Source organism: Macrotis lagotis, chromosome 1 (assembly GCF_037893015.1).
Source record: "Macrotis lagotis isolate mMagLag1 chromosome 1, bilby.v1.9.chrom.fasta, whole genome shotgun sequence".
In the NCBI taxonomy this organism is placed as follows: Eukaryota; Metazoa; Chordata; class Mammalia; order Peramelemorphia; family Peramelidae; genus Macrotis; species Macrotis lagotis.
The window spans coordinates 274650951-274670800 of NC_133658.1; the positions used below are offsets into that span (position 1 = coordinate 274650951).

At 38.0% G+C, this 19850-nt stretch overlaps 1 protein-coding gene across 2 annotated transcripts in view; it reads right to left on the minus strand.

Annotated features, from left to right (window-relative positions):
• The window catches only part of ZBTB46 (zinc finger and BTB domain containing 46), a 159011-nt gene that overhangs the window by 8455 nt on the left and 130706 nt on the right, over positions 1 to 19850 (minus strand). For both annotated transcript variants that reach the window (XM_074210509.1, XM_074210508.1), the window contains one exon: positions 19521 to 19696. In XM_074210509.1, the coding sequence (XP_074066610.1) occupies positions 19521 to 19696 (176 nt within the window). The remainder of the gene's footprint in view (positions 1 to 19520; positions 19697 to 19850) is intronic.

Sequence of the window (19850 nt, forward strand, 5' to 3'; positions counted from 1 at the left end):
TTCTTGTCTCCAGGTCCAGTACTGTCTATTATACCACCTAGTTGTCTCTGTTCTTGACCTTGTGCTATTCACATTTTTATTAAATATCTAGGGCAAGGGAAAGATAAAATCTTTTAATCAAATTGGTAGGTGAAATGAAGCTTGAAGGGATGCTAACACACAAGCTTATAGAATCTTACATTTAGAGCCAGATGCTATCTAATTGAACTCCTTAAGTAAATTAAATTTTATTTATTTTAATTTTTTAATTTTATTTTAAAAATCCATCTCCTTTATTTTAAATAAAAAAAATGAGACCCAGAGAAGGGACATGACCAGTATCACACAGAAATAGAAAGTGGGAAACATAGATTTTGACGGAAGTCCTCTAACTCCAAATACAGCACACTTTCCACTACATTAATTTGCTTCCTTAATGATGTGAATAAGGTTTCAAAAAGAACTTGGCAGGCTAGAACTACCAATAAAATAAAATGAAATTTAATAGTGATTGAGGTCTTTTCCAACTCTGAAATTCTGTGAACTCGCTATTCCGGAAGTTCCACGAAGGGCATAAATCATTTCAACTCTTATAATTATTTGTCTTACCTAAATTCATATACACTATATATCTTCCCTAGTACACAGCTCTGTTTACAGTAGTTATTTAATAACTGAATTTAATGCTTGAATTAAAACTCATTTTAAAGGCCAAGATATTTATTAAAATAGGGTTCTACTCATATGTGAATAGTTACAAATTACAAGGGAAATTTACTTGGACCTGACCATTTGTGCTCAAATACAATGGAGATCAAGAATTCCCAAGCAGGGAAAAAATTAAGGGCCTTTATATTAAAAATAGCCCAACATTCAAACTACAATTAACCCCCCAAACTGGTCTTTAACTAGGCCTAAAACCACTATCTCTCCCCCTTCTCTCCATTTATATGACTTGAGGTTTTTATTACATTTAACCAGGAGTGTTGCACTAGCCTCCTTGTTAGTCTCCTTGACTTAATTCTCCTTTCTAATACATTCTCCTTAAATTGCAAATTCATCTGAAGCACAGGGCTGACCATATCATTCCCCAGGTCAAGAAAACCCAGAGCCTCTAGGATAAAATAAATACCCCACTGTTTGTCAGATAAAGTCCTTACCAAGGTAGTTCTATGTTGCTCTTCAGGACTGATTCTATCCTACTCTCCCTTCAAAGACTCTGTTTCAGTTAAACTGGCCTATTTTCTGTTCCCTATATGTGACACTCCAACTCATCTCTACACCTTTACATAGGCTGAGTCATGTCTGGAATACATTCCCTTCACACCTCTATATCCTGGAATCTCTAGATTCATTCAAAGGTCAACTTCCTTCATGAGGTCTTGACTATTACTCTAGTTATTGGTAACCTTTCCCCATTCCAAATTACTTAGAATTTGCTCTCATATATTTTGTTATTTATACTAGTTATCTCTGTGCAAATTATTTCAACAGAATATAAGCTCCTTAAAAATTTGATTTCTATCCTTGTATTCCCAGCTCTTAGCACAGTGCTTCGCAATAACAGATATTTAATAAATTACTTTGGTTGAAGAGCTTAGTTTACCCTCTGGCACCAAGCAAAACAAGGTCAAACTCTCTTTCATTTGACAACCCTTCTAATAATTGATGATAACCACTATATCCATCCTGGGTCTTTTTCTCTCCAGGTTAAACATTTCTGGTCCCCCTCAAACATTCCTAGGAAATTGTATTTTCCCTAGTTCCTTCACTAACCTGGTTGCTTTTGAGAAGTTTTGAATTTTACAATTTTTCCCTCACCCTCCCTTCACCCCCCCAAAGGCTGTCTGATAGTCTTTACATTGTTTCTATGCTATACATTGATGTAAATTAAATGTATTATAAGAGTAAACATAGACCCCCCCACCAAGAAGATGAGAAACCTCAAGAACAGAGAGGAAAAAAATTTACTTCAGTCTGTGTTCAGATTTCAATGGCTTTGTCTCTGAGGTGAGTTGCTTTCTTTATCATAAGTCCACTAGAGAAGTTGCTTCAATATTTTTCCCACAGTTGCTATTACTAGCTGTAGTTCCCTCCATTCTATTCCTCCACACTCTCATTTATTCTATTCTATCTTTCCTTTCATCCTGGCCCTGTCCAAAAGTGTGTTGTATCTGAGTACCCTCTCCCTCAATCTTCCCTCTCTTCTATCACCTATTCCCCCTTCCCTCCCCCATTCCCTTATCCCTTCCCTTTCTTCTCATTTTTCTCTAGGGTAAGATAGATTTCCTCACCCTATTAAGTGTGAATATTATTTCCTCTCTGAGCCATTTCTGATAAGAATGAAGGCTCATTCATTCCCCCTTTCCACTCCATTGAAAAACCTTTTTCTTGACTCTTATGCGAAATTTTTTTAGCTTCTTCTTCACCTCCTTTCCCTTCCTCCCAGTACTTTTCTTTATCACCCATTGACTCCATCTTTTTACTATATTATACCATTATATTCCGCTCCTTCTTATGTCTTGTCTATATATGCTCCTTCTAACAGCTCTTATAAATGAGAAAGTTCATATAAGTTATCAGTATCTTCTTCCTGTGCAAGAATACAAACAGTTCAACACCATTAAGTTCCTCATAGCTAGTCCTTCTCATCCATCCCCTCTATGGTTCACCAGAGTCCTGTACTTGGAGATCAAACTTTCTGTTCAACTCTAGTTGTTTCAATAGGAAAGTTTGAAAGTCCCCTGTTTCACTGAAAGTCCATCTTTTCCCCTGAAAGATGATGTTCAGTTTTACTGGGTAGTTGATTCTCAGTTGTATCATATTCCAATCCCTATGAGCCCTTAAAGTAGATGCTACCAGATCCTGTATAATCCTGACTATGGAGTCTTGGTAGTTGAATTGTTTCTGGCAGTTTTTAGAATTTTCTCTTTGATTTGGGAGTTTTAGAATTTAGCTATAATATTCCTGGAAGTTTTTCTTTTGGGATCTTTCTTTTTTTTAAAAATTTATTTTTAATTAAAGATATTATTTGAGTTTTACAATTTTCCCTTCAATCTTACTTCCCCCCCCCCCCCCCACGGAAAGCAATCTGTCAGTCTTTACTTTGTTTCCATGTTGTACCTTGATCCAAATTGGGTGTGATGAGAGAGAAATCATATCCTTAAAGAAGAGACAAGAAGTCTAAGAGGTAACAAGATCAGACAATAAGATATGTTTTTTTCTAAATTGAACTTTGTTCAAACTCCACAGCTCCTTATCTGGATACAGATGGCACTCTCCTTTGCAGACAGCCCAAAATTGTTCCCAATTGTTGCACTGATGGAATGAGCGAGTCCATCAAGGTTGATCATCACTCCCATGTTGTTGTTAGGGTGTACAGTATTTTTCTGATTCTACTCATCTCACTCACCATCAGTTCATGCAAATCCCTCCAGGCTTCCCTGAAATCCCATCCCTCCTGGTTTCTAATAGAACAATAGTGTTCCATGACATACATATACCACAGTTTGCTAAGCCATTCCCCAAGTGAAGGACATTTACTTGATTTCCAATTCTTTGCCATCACAAACAGGGCTGCTATAAATATTTTGTACAAGTGATGTTTTTACCCTTTTTCATCATCTCTTCAGGATATAGACCCAGTAGTAGTATTGCTGGGTCAAAGGGTATGCACATTTTTGTTGCCCTTTGGGTGTAGTTGGGATCTCTTTCAGGAGGTGCCCAGTGAATTCTCTCAATTTCTATTTTACCCTCTGCTTCTAGGATCTCAGGGAAATTTTGCTGTATTATTTCTTGAAAAATGAAGTCTAGGCTTTTCTCCTGGTCATGGCTTTCAGATAGTCCAGTAATTTTTAAATTATTTCTTCTGGATCTGTTTTCAAGGTCAGATATTTTTCCAATGAGATATTTCACATTTTCTTCTAATTTTTGGCTTTTGGGGAAAGAGTTTTATTTCTTCCTGATTTCTTGCAAAGTCATCAGCTTCTTTTAGTTCCATTTTGCATTTTGAAGGAGTTATTTTCTTCAGAGAGCTTTTTTTTATCTCCTTTTCCAGCGCATTCTTCTCTTCATTTGCCTTTTGTTTTGCTTTTTCCATTAGGCCTAAACTGGTTTTTAACATATTATTTTCTACAGTATTTTTTTGTATATATACCAAGCTGTTGATTTGGTTTTCATGATTTTTCTGTATCGCTCTCATTTCTCCTCCCAATTTTTCCTCCATCTCCCTTAATTGCTTTTCAAAGTTTTTTTTGAGCTCATCTATAGTCTGAGCCCATTTTCTCTTGGAGGTTTTGGATACGGAAGCTTTGATTTTATCATCATCTGAGTATGTTTTGATCTTCCATAGTACTAAAGTAATTCTCTATGGTCAGAGTCTTCTTTTTCTGTTGTTTACTCATTTCCTCAGCCCAAGACAGCACTTCCAAGGCTTTGGGTTTTTGTTTTTTTTGGGGGGACACCCTACTAGGACCTTTATTCCTCCAAGGTCTTATGCTCTTTTGCCTATGTTTTGATATGTAGATGACCCCAGACTTCCCTCTGCCCTGGGGCTATAAGGAGGGATCTGGCTTGGCTGCTTAGTATGGAACCCCAAACTGCAACCTGGATCTGAGTGTAGGCTTGCAGCAAAGTCCTACCCTGGGGGAGAGCAGAGAAACCTCTGTAGACTTCCCTTACCATCTCTAGGGTTACAGGCTGCTTTCTGGGGCTGGTGCTCCTCATTCCACACTCGTTCTGGTGTAGCAGAGTTCTCCCCCAACCCCTCCAAGCTGTTGCAGGTAATCTCTGAGCTGGGCTGGGCTGGGTTGCTTTTTTCCAACTCCTGGTCCTGATGAAACACACCTTTCCCATGGAACTTCTAAGTTATCTTGGGCTGGGAAAATGTATCACTCAGTCGTTTTGTGGGTTCTCCCCCTCTATGTTTTGGCTAGAGTCATACTTTTTTTTGGCTTCTGGAATTTGGGAGGGAAGGAGTTCCCAGGAAATGCTGCCTTCATGCCACCATCTTGGCTCCTCCACCCTTAATATTTTAAAAAAAATCTAAGTTCAAATTAGATTTTTTTAAAAATATTTTTATAAGCTAAGTTTCTTATTCCAGAGGGTTATATTAATTCATTCTTTCCTTTTTTTCTTTCCTTCTTTTATTTTTTTTGCAAGGCAATGAAGTCCCATAGCTAGGTAATTATTGAGTGTCTGAGGTGGGATTTGAACTCAGGTCCTCCTGACTCCATGGTCAGTGCTCTCTCCACTGTACCACTCAGCTGTCCCTCAAATTAGCTTTTTGATCGCCATGTTGCCTTGAATGAACTCATGTTGAATTTGCATTCCACTAAAATTCCCCAAATCTTTTTTCATGTCAAGAATATATCTCCCTACTTATTCATTCAGGAACAAACATTTACCAATTGCTTACTATGTACAAGTTGTTGGGAAGGCAAAAATGACAAGATCAAATATTTGGAGGTAAAAGAAATCTTATAAATTGTCTAGACCAACTCCTTTATTTTAAAGATTAAGAAAATGGGACCCAGGGGCAGCTAGATAGTACAGTGGATGGAGCACTGGCCCTGAAGTCAGGGGGACCTGAGTTCAAATCCAGTCTCAGACACTTAATAATTACCTAGCTGTGTGACCTTGGACAAGTCACTTAACCCCATTGCCTTACAAAAAAGCAAAAAAGGAAATGGGGTCCAGAGAGGTTAAATGACTTGCCCAAAGTCATAAAGGTAGTTTCCATAGCAGGATCTGAACTTGGGTTCTCTGAAACCAAAGTCTGAGCTCTTTCCACTGTATCTCACAGAGCTTATGAAAGGACAAGTACACTAGTGAGTATCATACAATGTAGAAATCAAAGGAGAGATACAAAGAGCTCTAAGAAAGTTTTGGAGTAAGAGGGCACTTGGAGTTGGATGGGGCATCAAGGAGGGCTTCTTAGAAGAGAAGACACCTGAACCAAGGGAGGTAAGGATTGTGAAAGGCAGAGATATGGAAATGAATTCCACATCTGGGGACAGGCTGTGTGAATACACAGAAGTAGAAGTAAGCATGTTGAATTTGGAAAATGGCTAAAGGGTATGGCCTGAACCAAACTAGTGTCAGTATGATAGCAAGACAGAAGATAGATATAGAGGCTGGGGCAGGAACAATGGCAATGGAAGGTATGTAGGGATGAAACAGAGGGAAGAGCCAAGGAAGACTACCAAACTTCACCTCTGATTTACTGGGAAAGTGGCTATACAGAAAGAGAGGCAAATTGAGAAGAAGGGCAGGTTTAGGAGGGAAAAGGACGAGTTCTGTTTTAGGCACACTGGATTGAAGTGCCAATGGGACATTCACATGGCAGTTTAGAGTGGAGGGGATAGATTAAGATTAGATATATGGGCTTGGAAGTCATATGTATTAAGGTTGTAAATGAACCCACATCACCAGGAGAAAGCATAAAAAGAGAAGAGAAGGCATCTTAGGCCAGTCTAGTGGAGAGAGCATCCATACTTAGGGGTCAGAAAGAAGGCAACCAATCAGCAGAGGACACAATCAGAAAGTGTGGAGGACAACTAGGAGAAAGCCATGTCAAAGAAGCCAAGGTAGATGAGACTAGAACAAATAAAAAGAGAGGGTAGGTAACAGGGTCAAATGCTTCAGAAAAGTCATTAGATGAATTCTGAGACAAGATCATATTTAGCATTTAGGAGTTTCTTAGTGATCTTGCAGGGAGAAGTCTGGGATCAGGAGCCATATTTCAAGGAGTTGAGAAATTACAAGTCAGTGAAGAAGTAGGAAAAACCTCCAAAACTCTTTCCATCAGTTTCTATAAATTCTATAAGCTTGAGTCTGAGAGAAAAGCAGGTTCAAAGGAAGAGCTTAAATTTGATTTTAAAAAAGCATATGGGGGCAGCTAGGTGGCGCAGTGGACAGAGCACCGGCCCTGGAGTTAGGAGGACCTGAGTTCAAATGTGACCTCAGACACTTAAAACTGCCTAGCTGTGTGACCTTGATCAAGTCACTTAATCCCATTGCCTCAGAAAAAAAAATTTAGAAAATTTAAAAATTCAGCTTCCTATTCGAATTCTGACAATAGCATGGCATGGTTGTTCTTGGAAGTTGGGAAGAAGACAGAGGAATATCAGGAAGGCAGATACTGTCCTGGTTGGGCAGGTTCTTTCTTCTAATGGGGTAACTGCTCTCAAGGATCACCTATTTAGGTCCCTTCCTTTGTCTCATTCTCCTTGCTGTTATTCAGCATGCTGAATGCTTATATGAAATCATAGAAGCAGATGACAGCTATAGGTTCATCCTCTGCCTATACATCTGCATTTGGATCAAGGTCTTCCTGTGGAAAGCTGGGAACCATCACATCCTCTGCTGTCCAATTAGAAGGATAAGAAAATTTGGTCAATGGAAAGTTCTGGTGAGCACAGCTGCCACCAGACCATCTATTTCTTTTTTATATGGACCAGGAAACTATGTGGGAGCTCTGATTCATGTCCTTTACTTATTTCAAACAATTAAAAAAACAATATCTTATGATAAAGACTATAAGGGCAATTTAAACAATTTCTTATCTTTAAACTATTTAGCCAAAATATCAATTCATACATGAAATCTTTGTTTCCCCAGATTGGAGATCCACCCAAATTACCTTGTATTTTGTTTTGTTTCCTCCAATAAAATACGAACTCCTTGAAGCAGGAGCTATTTCATTTTTGCCTCTGTATGTCTGGTGCTGAGCACAGTGTCTGGCATAGAGTAAGCACTTAATAAATGCTTGAATGTGATTGATTGATATCAGGTCACAGAACAGGACTCAGGACAGATCCCTGGGACTCTGCACTGGAGAATGCCTTTCAGGCTGATCTAGTAGCCACTATAAGCTCAATGAGGTTCAAAGTCATCTAACTGTACAATTATATAATCCATGTGTCCTGTCTTATCTTTTCCAAAAAGGAAAGGCAGCATGATGTGGTAGGAAAAGCACTAAATTTTAAGCCAGGTTATTTATTACTTGTTTACTATTTATTACTATTTACTATTTTACTATTATTACTATTTACTATTTTACTATTATTACTATTTACTATTTATTACTACTTATTTTACTACTTATTTGCTATTTATTACTATTTATTACTTGGCAAATCCTAACCTATCAGTCTTAGTTTCATCATCTATAAAAGAAAGGAATGAGTCTAGATAATTTTTAAGTCTTGCTAAAATCCACATATACCATATCTTAAGCATTCTTTGTGATTTGCAAGTCTAGCAACCCTATCAAAAAACAAAATAGAAACAAAACCAATGATTATTATGGAAACATTTTGTGTGACTACATATTTTTAACCTCAACAAATAACTTGCTTTCTAAAATGAGGGGGAATAGGGTGGGGAGAAGGAAGGGAATTTGGATGTTAAAATGGATGTTAAAACTTGTTTTTACTGTAAGTAGGGTAAAATTATATATATATATATATATATATATATATGTATATAAGCATTTTTATTAATTTAAGGCAATGGGGTTAAGTGACTTGCCCAAGGTCACACAGCTAGGCAATTATTAAGTGTCTGAGGACACATTTGAACTCAGGTCCTCCTGACTCCAGGGCTGATGCTCTATCTACCACCACCTAGCTGCCCCAATAAAATATATTTTTAAAAAAGCAAAAAAATGAACAAAGATTGAGAGGAATGATAACTTACTTAAAGTCACAGAATGGGGTGGCTTGGTGGCCAGGTGGAATTTTTTTCCATGTTGTCTCATAAATCATCTTTAGAGGAGCTATCCACAATACTAGAGCTTTCAACATTTTTGGGGCTAGTAGGATAACATTTGGGTTGTCCACCTAATATCCTCCCTCTCTTACAACATGATCAGCTCATCTCCTTTTCCAAGAACACATTTCCTGGATGCTTTCTCTTAATGCCATTTCCTATACTTCTATATTTTTTCCTGCCAAATTGAATGCCTCTCCCTTGAAACAGTATATTGTCTTTATGTTTACTCTTTTTTCATTAACTTATCCTACCCTTCTCCCAAACAAACAAGATATCATGGTAGGTACTACTATGTTATAAATGAAAAAAGGCCAAATTGTGAAGCAATTCTGTTCTTCAAATGTTCCCTTTGGTCAGCAAAGAACCAATATTCCATGTGGAAACCAAAGTTGGAGTAATAGCAGTACCTACTGAAAATACCTGTGGAATGTGTGCTCCTCACTGGTCTATCCAAACTTCAATAAAATGCTCATCAGAAATGATGCTTTGTAGTTAGGTATCCTGGCCTTGGCTCTGATGAAATCTAGTCTTGTATTTTCAATGGCTAAACCAAACATCTCAAACCTTAGTATATCCAAAGAGATTTTTCCTTTCCCCCAAACTATTTCTCCTTCCTACTTTCCTCATTTTTTTCAGTGATACCATATTCTTTTAGTAACAGCTTAGAAATTTAGGAATGCTAAGATCAAGACTCATATCTAAAAGGGATCTCAGAATAATCTAGTCAACTCACACCTGAAGCAAAAATCCAGCCTCTGCTCAAAGAACTCCAGTGACAGAGAAGTAAGTATATATAAAGAGTATTAAGAGTGCAAAGGGCAGTAGCAAAAAGTTAAGAGATCTGGGTTCAAGTTCTGTGATTTGTTAGCTGTGTAAAGCCTGGCTAAGTCACTTAACCTTATTGTACCTTAGCTTCCTTACCTATAAAATGGGATTGGTTTTCTTAAGGTGCCTTCTAGCTCTAACAATCTATAAATTTAAAACTTACAACCTCTGGAGGCTGTCAACAAGTATTTATTAAGCACCTAATATATGACAATTTTGAGGGGGGGCAGGTGGAGTTGTTTACTTTTCTTACCCTTTTTCAGGAACTTAAAGTATCCTCCTCATTATATCAAGTTTAAACTCCTCTTCATGGATTTTAAGGTCTTCCATAATTTGGTTTTCCTTTACTTTTTAATCTTATCTTCTAACTTGGTGAGCCTCCCATTATTCTTTGTGTATTTCATATGCAGTATTCTTTACATACATACACACACACACACACACACACACACACACGTAAACTATTCCTTTGCCTTTGCTTGTTCTATTCCGTCAGCAAGGAATGCTCACATTATCCAAATCCTATTTATCCTTAAAGTCTTAGTTCAATCAAACCTCATTTCTTCCATGAAGTCTTTTCTGACTCTACCATGTCAGAACTTCTATTGCACTTATATCAGTATTCTATTTTTTTTTTTTTTTTTTGGCTAGGCAATGGGGTTAAGTGGCTTGCCCAGGGCCACACAGCTAGGTAATTATTAAGTGTCTGAGGCCGCATTTGAACCCAGGTCCTCCTGACTCCAGGACCTGCTCTATCCACTGTGCCACCTAGCTGCCCTTCAAGTATTCCATTTTAATACACTTAATTGTTTTCCCTATTATGTCTAACTCTCCAAGTAGATTGGAAATTCCTTCAGCATTGGACCTACTTCTCATATTTCTTCACCTGTGCCATAAAAAATGATTATGTAAAAATAACAACTAATATTATCTATACCTTATAAGATTAAATTACACATGATATTCTGTTGTGAAAAGAGGCCTTCCATATACCACAATGTGGAATCAAATTGAAACCATGGAAATCATCAAGAAAATGGATGACAGCTTATCAGGTCGGGATTCCTTTGTCAAGAAGCTGACTAGTGGCCCTTTCCATTTTCAAATCAAATTCTATAATTTGGTATTTCTATTTTGACTCTTTATTATTTTAGGCAAATGACTTAACCTCACTAAAGAATCTTTTTTTGTAAGGTGGGACAAAAATTAAGATGATGTAGTAGACAGAGAACTGGTGTTAGAATCAAGAAAATCTAGTCTGGATCCTGTCTCTAACAATGTGGAATTCTGAGTAAGCCCTTTAACCTCTATGTGACTCAGATAATTCCCTAAGATAGGTATAGATGGAGTATGACCTGGGATGGAGAAGGGAGTAGCCACATTGAGTTTCTCACACTGACAAAATCACAGACCTTTTAAATATTTTTTGCAAGGTAATGGGGTTAAATGACTTGCCCAAGGCCACACAGCTAGGTAATTATTATGTGCCTGAGGCCGAAATTGAACTCAGGTCCTCCTGACTCCAGGGATAGTGCTCTATCCACTGTGCCACCTAGCCACCCAATCTTTTAAAAATTTGAACAAGGTGGGATGGCAGATCATCCTGATCAGCCCTGATATATAATGCTGGGTATGTAAAACATTTTCTAGGATGGCTTAATTGAGGTGGACACATCTGAGATCTATTTTTTTCCCTTTAAGTGGTCTCTAAAGCATCTCTTTTGCTCATTCTTTCTTCTCTGTCTCCAGTGCCTGGTATTTTAGCTTATCTCTTCAAGGGCAGGAGACAGGATGAATTCTTACCATAGATAATCAAATGTTTAATGTAAACTGAATTTCAAAACATTACTATAATCACTATAATACTATAATTATTATAATCAGATAGGAGTGTTACTTTTAAATGTAAAGCTACCAGGATAACTTTATAAGATTTCTCTCAATAGTGCTATGGTTTTCAAGAAAAAAATTCATATATATATATATATATATATGCAAATAAATACAAATATATATACACACAAACATATATACACATGGATTAGATGTGCATATGTCTATGTACATGGATATAAATGTATTATATGGATACATTATGAAATATTATATCCACAATAGATGGCTATATTAATATATCCATACCTAACTGTATATACAGATGCAGAATATGCATGGCCCCATATGAACATTATAACAACCTTTGTGAGGAATTGTGGTCTTTATTATCCTCAATTGATTGATGAAGTTGGGAGAACTTCATAGTCACACAGACTCAAAGCAGTACTTGGAAAAGATCTCCCTGATTCAAAGTCTTATGCTTTCTCTATTGTGTCAGGCTATCTCTCAAAGCCAAGACATACAATTTAATCAAGTTGCTACTTGTTTCATATGCAATTTTTGTTATCTTAAAATTACTAAATTTTTTGAAAGCTCAAAATAGAACCTTTATTTTTATTTTTAATATTTTATTTTTTCCAGTTACATGTAAAGATATTTTCAACATCCATTTTTTGTAAAATTTTGAGTTCCAAATTTTTCTGCTTTCCTCCCCACCTCCCCAAGACAATGAGAAATCTGATATAGGTCATACATGCACAATTGTGTAGGACTTTTGCTTTTTAAAAATGTGCAATTCAAGTGGTTTGGTACTTATAGACTTTAGGTTTCACTTTCCAAAAGATCATATTTTTGTTATTTTAAAACACAAGGAATTTGAAAAATAAAATTTTAAGAAATAATGCTTTTAGGCATAAACCTCAGGATAAAGTTATATTTAGAATGGGGATAGTCTTGGGGACCAGCTGGCAAAACAAGTTATCTACAAAAGCACTACCAAACCAAGAGGGGGCATTTGTGTCTACAGGGGCAGTGAACGAGCTGCTTGGATGAACCCATAGAATGCCAGAAGAGCAGCACCCAGAGGAGGTAAGAAGGGGCATCTCAGGGAGCAGAAAGCCCCAGGACCAGATGGCTGGGCGCTCATCCGAATGGACAAACACTCATAGAGGGAAGGAAAAGATGATGGGGCTTTGGGTGTCATGGCAACAGAGAACATAAGCCCCCAGAGCATTGTGGTGTAAGTGGTATGGGCCGGTTGCCCACCCCATCCATGTATAAACATCACCATTTGGCAAACTACAACACGATCCTGGCATCTGCTACACTGACAGACAACAGCTCACCAGCTGACTGCAAACTCTCATTCCCAAGAAGGGGACTGAGGAAATGGCTTTAAAGAACATATGAATACAAGGGGCAAAACAGGCTTAATGAATTCTTTGCTTTAAGTGCTGCTTCACATAAAAAAGAATATTTATTAACACCCTAAAGAGCCTCACAAATTTTTGGTAGAGAATTTTCTCACACTGTTAAGGTCTGAGGTCAACTAGTCTATTGGGACAATACATAAAATGGAATCAGGATTGTAAAACTAAACTAAAATATAAATACTGTTCTTTTAAAGAAGAGGTCATTTTCCCTGTCTACTTTTGCTGTTAACACAGTTTTAAATGTCTGATTATTAGAATAAAAGAACTGTGGTTTCAGAGTCACATGACATGGATTAATTTCTTCAAAGCCAGTTTTTTTGTTCAACTAAATAATTAGACTTCTTTAAATAAAAATGAAAATTTGTGTTATCCATGCAGTCTTTCCTTGTGTTTCAATGGAACAACTGAACTCTGAAGGAAGCTTATTTAAATAAGTATCTCTTATAGGCCTGCTGGCTCTGAGATTCTTGCAGTTCTATAGGGGAATAACAAAGCACAGCAGAATAAAAATTTCAGTTGGAAGAGATCTCAGAGTCAAACCTACTTCAGTTTCCATCTGAAGAAGAATCTCTTTGAAAACATAGCCAATAAATGGTCATCTAGTCTTTGCTGGAAGAGTTCCAGTGAGATGGAATATGCTATTTCCCGAGGAAGCCTACTACATTTTTACATACCTCAAATTTTAGGATTTAAAAAAAAATCAAACTTAAATTATCTACTTTGTATCTTCCATCTGAAAAGGATACTTGGTTCCTGACCCCCACTCCCATCTCCCAGCCCAGACAGCCATCCCAGAAGTATTATAATGTAATAAAGCATTAAAATGCATGTTCTTTGTATCCCTTTATGTAGTACTAAAAAATTCCTGGGGGCGGCTAGGTGGCACAGTGGATAGAGCACTGGCCCTGGAGTCAGGAGTATATGAGTTCAAATCCGGCCTCAGACACTTAACAATTACCTAGCTGTGTGGCAAGCCACTTAACCCCATTGCGTTGCAAAAACCTAAAAAACAGAAAAAAGAAAATAAAATTCCTGGATTGAATTAGAATAGGAGGCTGGCTATTGGCTGTGGAGAATATTGACCACTGCCCAGAAGCCCTTAAAAGATACTAAACATGTTGAGCATTTGAGGCCCTTTAAGGTATGAAACAGTTATGTGGAGGACAACCCCAGTAGAGGGCAGTGATGGGGGGGAAGAAAGAAAGAAGTGGCATCCCATAGCAAAGCTACTAGCACAGGAAGGTCTGGAGGCAGAAATACACTTTTGAGAAGGATGCAGACACAGAAAGGAAGCATTCAGGATAGAAGGCAGCTTCAAGAAGGGAGATTCCTGGCCACAGAGAAAAGCTGATGGATTTCTGAGAGAATTAGCCCTCAAAGTCAAGAATTGAGCTTTTGAGAGAAGCAAATTCCAGGAGGCTATCTGAGAGACCCAATAAGCAGAAATACTGAGTCTGGGAAGGGAAGAGGGGGAGGACTCCACAAGAAGAAGGAAAATATTGACACCAGCAGTACTAAAGTTGTAAACTGTCTGGGCCACATGGGTTTGTTACTTAGGTAATCTCACTACTGTTGTATTCCAAGTTTCGTATTTATAGGAGAGGGTTCCCTATGTTTTCTGAGGGGGGGGGAAGGATATTTTGTAGGTACTATAATTATTACTTTTCCAGCTCATAAATACTTTTGCTTTTGAGCCAATTATTTTATTGGCTGACCATCAAAGGTAAATTCACTGGTGGTGGTCCTTGTTCAGTTATGTCCAACTTTGTGACCCCCATTTAGGGTTTTATTGGCAAAGATACTGAAGCGGTTTGCCATTTCCTTTTACAAGGTAAACAGGTTAAATTCCCTGGGGTCCTAGAATCCAGCCTCAGGGTTCATCAAGCCACCTAGCTGGCTTCTCACAAACTCTAGCTTTAAGAGAACAGACTTGAAGCAGGGGCAGGGAGCATCTGACCTGCCAGCTATTTGAGATCAGCAAAATCATTTGGTCCAGTGCTGCCATGGCAACCACAGGTGGGACTTAAAATTCAATAAATTTAGGAGTTTTTAAGGGATGAATTAATTAAATATTCAATCAAATATCACAGGCTAATTTTTAAGTTGATAATAATTTTGAATGGCCCAAGAATGATATAAATATTCTAACGGCCCTTGGCAGAAAAAAGGTTCTCTATCCCTGTCTTAAAGCATTCTAGGAAGTTATCTCAGAGAAGGCCACTACATAATGCTAATATTTCTGTCTTCTGTCCGAGGTGCCAGACAACCAAACGATCTAATCTCACCTTCTATATGACAAACCTTCAAATATCTGAAGACAATGATTATTCCACTTCTACAAGGCTTCTCTTCTCCAACCTAATCATCCTTTTTCCCTCCAAATGATTCTTGAAAGGAATGATCTCAAGGATCCTAGTTAACTCTTCTAGATGTTTTTTTGCTTGTCAAAATTCTTGCTAAAGTGTGGTGCCCAAACCTAAAGACAATACTTCAGATGCAATCTGACTTGTGTTGAGTACAACTGAATTGTCCCCTCTTTAGTCCGGGGTCTATTTCTCTATGAACTCCTAAGATTATATTAGCTTTTTGGGGCTACTATATAACACTGCCTGGGCAGAGAGGTAGCACAGTGGATAGAGAGCCAGGCCTGAAGTCAGAAAGACCTGAATTCAAATGTGACCTCAGACACCTAATAACCATGTGACCTGGGTACATCCTCATTTCTTCATCTGTAAAATGAACTGGAGAAAGAAATGACAAACAATTCCAGTATGACCCCAAATGGGGTCATGAAAAATTGGACCCAACTGAAAAATGAATCAACAACTGTTGTTCCATTTTAAGCATGCAGTCCACCAAAATCCCCAGATAGGCACACTTCTTGTATGTATTGCTTCACAAACAAGTTCTATTTCTGTTTAATGTATTACTCTCCTTTTTAATTTAGTTCATTGTATAATTATTATCTTAAATTAATCCATAAACATTTCTAGTAATCCTAACATGTGTAACCAGAGTCATAAGAAGCGGTAGGTAACCTTTACATCTATGGTTTGGTCAGACTTAGACTCTATCTGCAAGATAGCATTATATATTTAATAGCATATGACTTTTCATGCTACAGGAATAAGAACCAAAAATGGTGTCTCCAACTCAGTTTAACAAATATTTATTGCTACCTGTATGAGCATGGACAAATCTCAGAATCTAATTATATGAGCCTCAATTTCTGTACCTGTAAAAATCAAAGGATTTGCCTAGAAACTTCAAAGGCTGCTTATAATTCTAATCCAGTGACTCTAGGATCCTATTAGGCACCTACTGCACACAAGGCACTGTGTTAGGTACTGGGTTTCAAAGATTAAACATTACAGCCCATCAAAGTCCTCAAAGTGCTTATAACAATGGAGAGGTGCTACATATATAGAGATAACCAGATGCAAATTAAAAATGGTTGAATGGGGCATGAAGACTTGGGAAGAGGGAGAGATCACTTCTACTGAGGGAAGTAATTGAAGATTTCAAGAGGTAGAAATATGGAAAGAGCCTGTTTCTTTTTTTTTCTTTTTTTTTTTTTTTTTAGCAAGGCAGTGGGATTAAGTGGCTTGCCCAAGGCCACACAGCTAGGTAATTATTAAGTGTCTGAGGCCAGATTTGAACTCATGTACTACTGACTCCAGGGCTGGTGCTTTACCTACTGTGCCACCTAGCTGCCTTGAGAAGCTATTTCTTTTTTTTTTTAATTCTTTTTAAATTTAAGGCAATGGGGTTAAGAGTGACTTGCCAAGGTCACACAGGTAATTATTAAGTGCCTGAGTCTGGATTTGAACTCAGGTCCTCCTGACTTAAGGACTGGTGCTCTATCTACTATGCCAACTACCAGCCCTGCGAATCTATGTCAAAGATGAAAAACATCATACACAAATGCATAGAGATGAGAGAAGATTGAACAAGATGAGGACTAGCAAATTATTCATCTGGGCTGGAATGTAGAGTGCCTTAAGAAAACAAGTGTGACAAGCAGAAAAAGTCAGTTTAGAGTCAATCCTTGGAGGACCTTGAGTACCAGAGTAAGAAATATTCAGAGGAAGGTGACTACAATGATGAATCACTTTGAAATCATAGTATATGAAGAATGACTGAGAACCTGAGAATATTTAGCTTGGAGAAGAAAAGAATTAAGGAAGACAAAATAGCTCTCTTCGAGTATATAAAAGACTGTCTGTCATGAAAGAGGGATTAAATTTTCTTGCTTGACCTCCAGAAGGGAGAATTAGGAATAATGGAGACTGAATATTGCAATATGCAGAGAGGCAGATTTTACTCACAAAAGGAAATACTCACAAATACAATGTGAAATACAAAGTTTTGGGAAGTAGTGAGCTCCCTTTCACCACAGATTTTCAAGAAAAGGATCTTTGTTCAGATATTGTTTTGATTGGATATCTTCTGAAATTCTTTTGAATTCTAACATTCTATGATTCCATGAAATAGTATTTTTTCCTTAAGGTAAGGGGAAACCAGGTTTGGGATTTGGCAAAGCTGACAATGATTGCAGGACAAGGGCACAAGGGATTTAAGAGCAGAGGATGAAACAGAATTAGAGTCGGTTCCACTGGAATCAACTGGAAGGTTCAAGACTAGCCTTATGTTTCTGGCATAACCCTACATTTCTGTGTCCTAGAAGATACCTCCCAGCATGTACTATGGTAAGCACAGGGAGAGTCAGTGTGTTCCTGGCCAGGGGCCAAGGACTGCTATGTCCTGGGCCAATATCATGCAAGGAGCTGGTGGTACTGTGTCCCTAGAGCATCCAGAAGCTTTTTAAGTAGTCAGGAGGCAGTTGGAACTTCTGGAAGGTTAACTAGGAGGCCTGAAGAACATCCAGAAACCCAGACAAGAGGGAGGAGATGGAGTGTCCTGGGACTTTACCTCATGGCAGCTGTGAGCAAGACCCATTCAGGTGTAAATAAGAGTTGATTGGCTTCAGGAAATCAGGGTGAGGTCAGAGACAGAGATCAATACCAGATAGTGAAGATTCTAAATCTGAACTCAACACTAAGAGTTTATGAATCTTTTCCACCTAGATTGATAAAACTTTGTGCAAGAGTGACTGAGAAATGAAGGTGTAATTCATCCTATTGGACTCAAAAGTGGATCTCAAGTGACTATTATTATATAGTAATTCTAAAAGAGACATTTTCAAAAGACATCTCTATTGTCTATGCAAAGTCTAGGTATCTGTGGACTGAATAAGGGTCACTCATATTTGGGTTACATTAGTATGAAGCTGAAGTCCTGTTAGGAAGTCATGGACAACAGAAAGAATCCCTTAGCTCTGGTTTAAGTCCAGACACAAAAAAGAGCTCTGCTATGTCAGGATTATTTGGGATCAGTTCCATTTAAGCTATTAATAAGTAAGGAGATTGTGAGAAAAGTCCATCCAGCATTTACAGAGTGACAGTTAGAGCAAGATAATTACTCAAAGGACAATGATTCAAAAGAAGAATAAACTGAGTGTTGATTAGCAAGAAAACTAAATTGAGTTTATTCTGGCTCCAAATGAACCTCTGATGGCAGGGATGAAGGGGTAGAGATCAACCCAGAAGCATCCCCTTTCTAGCCCAATGTTTCAGGTGAAATCATGCATATCCATAGTCCATGGAGACAATTCAGGATTATTTCAAGCCAGTGGATCAATCAATGATGATGATGAGCCCAGGCCATCTATAAGCTCAAGGGACAATGGCAAAGAGTAATGAGTTCTTTTCTGATGCTGCCTGAGCTTACTTATGATGCTTTGGGAAAAAGGTAAGAAGTGGATTACTCATGTTCTCAGAAAACAAACAGTGCATATAACATGTATTGCCTTCATGCTTTACTTCACTGATTTCTATGTTATTAATCTCTATATTATTGCTTCTTTTGTTACTATCCTATTCATTAAATGCCTTTGCTTTGAACTAATTTTATTCTTTTTTTTTCAGGTTTTTGCAAGGCAAATGGGGTTAAGTGGCTTGCCCAAGGCCACACAGCTAGGTAATTATCAAGTGTCTGAGACCAGATTTGAACCCAGGTACACCTGACTCCAAGGCTGGTGCTTTATCCACTGCGCCACCTAGCCGCCCTGGAACTAATTTTATTCTTTGACTGTTTAATAAAAGTAAGCTCATTGTAGTTCATAAACTACAGTTCTCAGTGGATGTTAACTTTCAGAATGCCTTGAAGCTGGTCTTTCTGGAGGCACTCGTACAAGAAAGGAGGATCCACCTGCTACATCTAATATAGGATAAAAACAGTTCCAGTGTATTAGAGAGTCAGCAACTCTTCTGGAAACCAGACAACAGATGCTGCATGTTAAAGAGCTCCCATCAGTACCTCTCCTAGACTGGACAATCCAAGACAACATGATGTCGCACAATGAGCACTTGTTTTATTGACTTTATATCCTGACACAATCTTTGAGACTGTTTTTTTCTCTACATGACCTCATAGGTCTCGAGTAGCCCTTGAACAAGAAATATACAAATAATTAAAACTTTAAGGGAGTGGAAAAGGGACTGAATGGAGCAGTTGTCCAAATCTTGGTGGGAAGTGGGAGGGGATGGGGTTGCCCTCCTTTGTGGGAACACCAAAGCTAAGCTATCTCTCCACAGACCTCTCTCTACTTACCAGTGTGTGTCGCTTCATGTGTTCCCGCCGGGTAAATTTTTTCCCACAGATCTCGCATGGGTAAGGCCTCTCGCCTGTGTGGGATCGCATGTGTCTCTTCAAAATACACTGGTGCATAGCTGAGAAACTGCAGTATGGGCACTTGAACTTCTTTCTAATCACCGTGAATTCATTTACTGAAAAATAGCAACCAGAGCAAATACATTATCCTTCACACCCCCAAACTATTATTATTATTATTATTATTATATGAATGCTCAATTCTACAAGTCTCCATTTCAATTTTCATTCAGAAGATTAGGTGACTTTATTTCCCTTATGGTAGTTCTA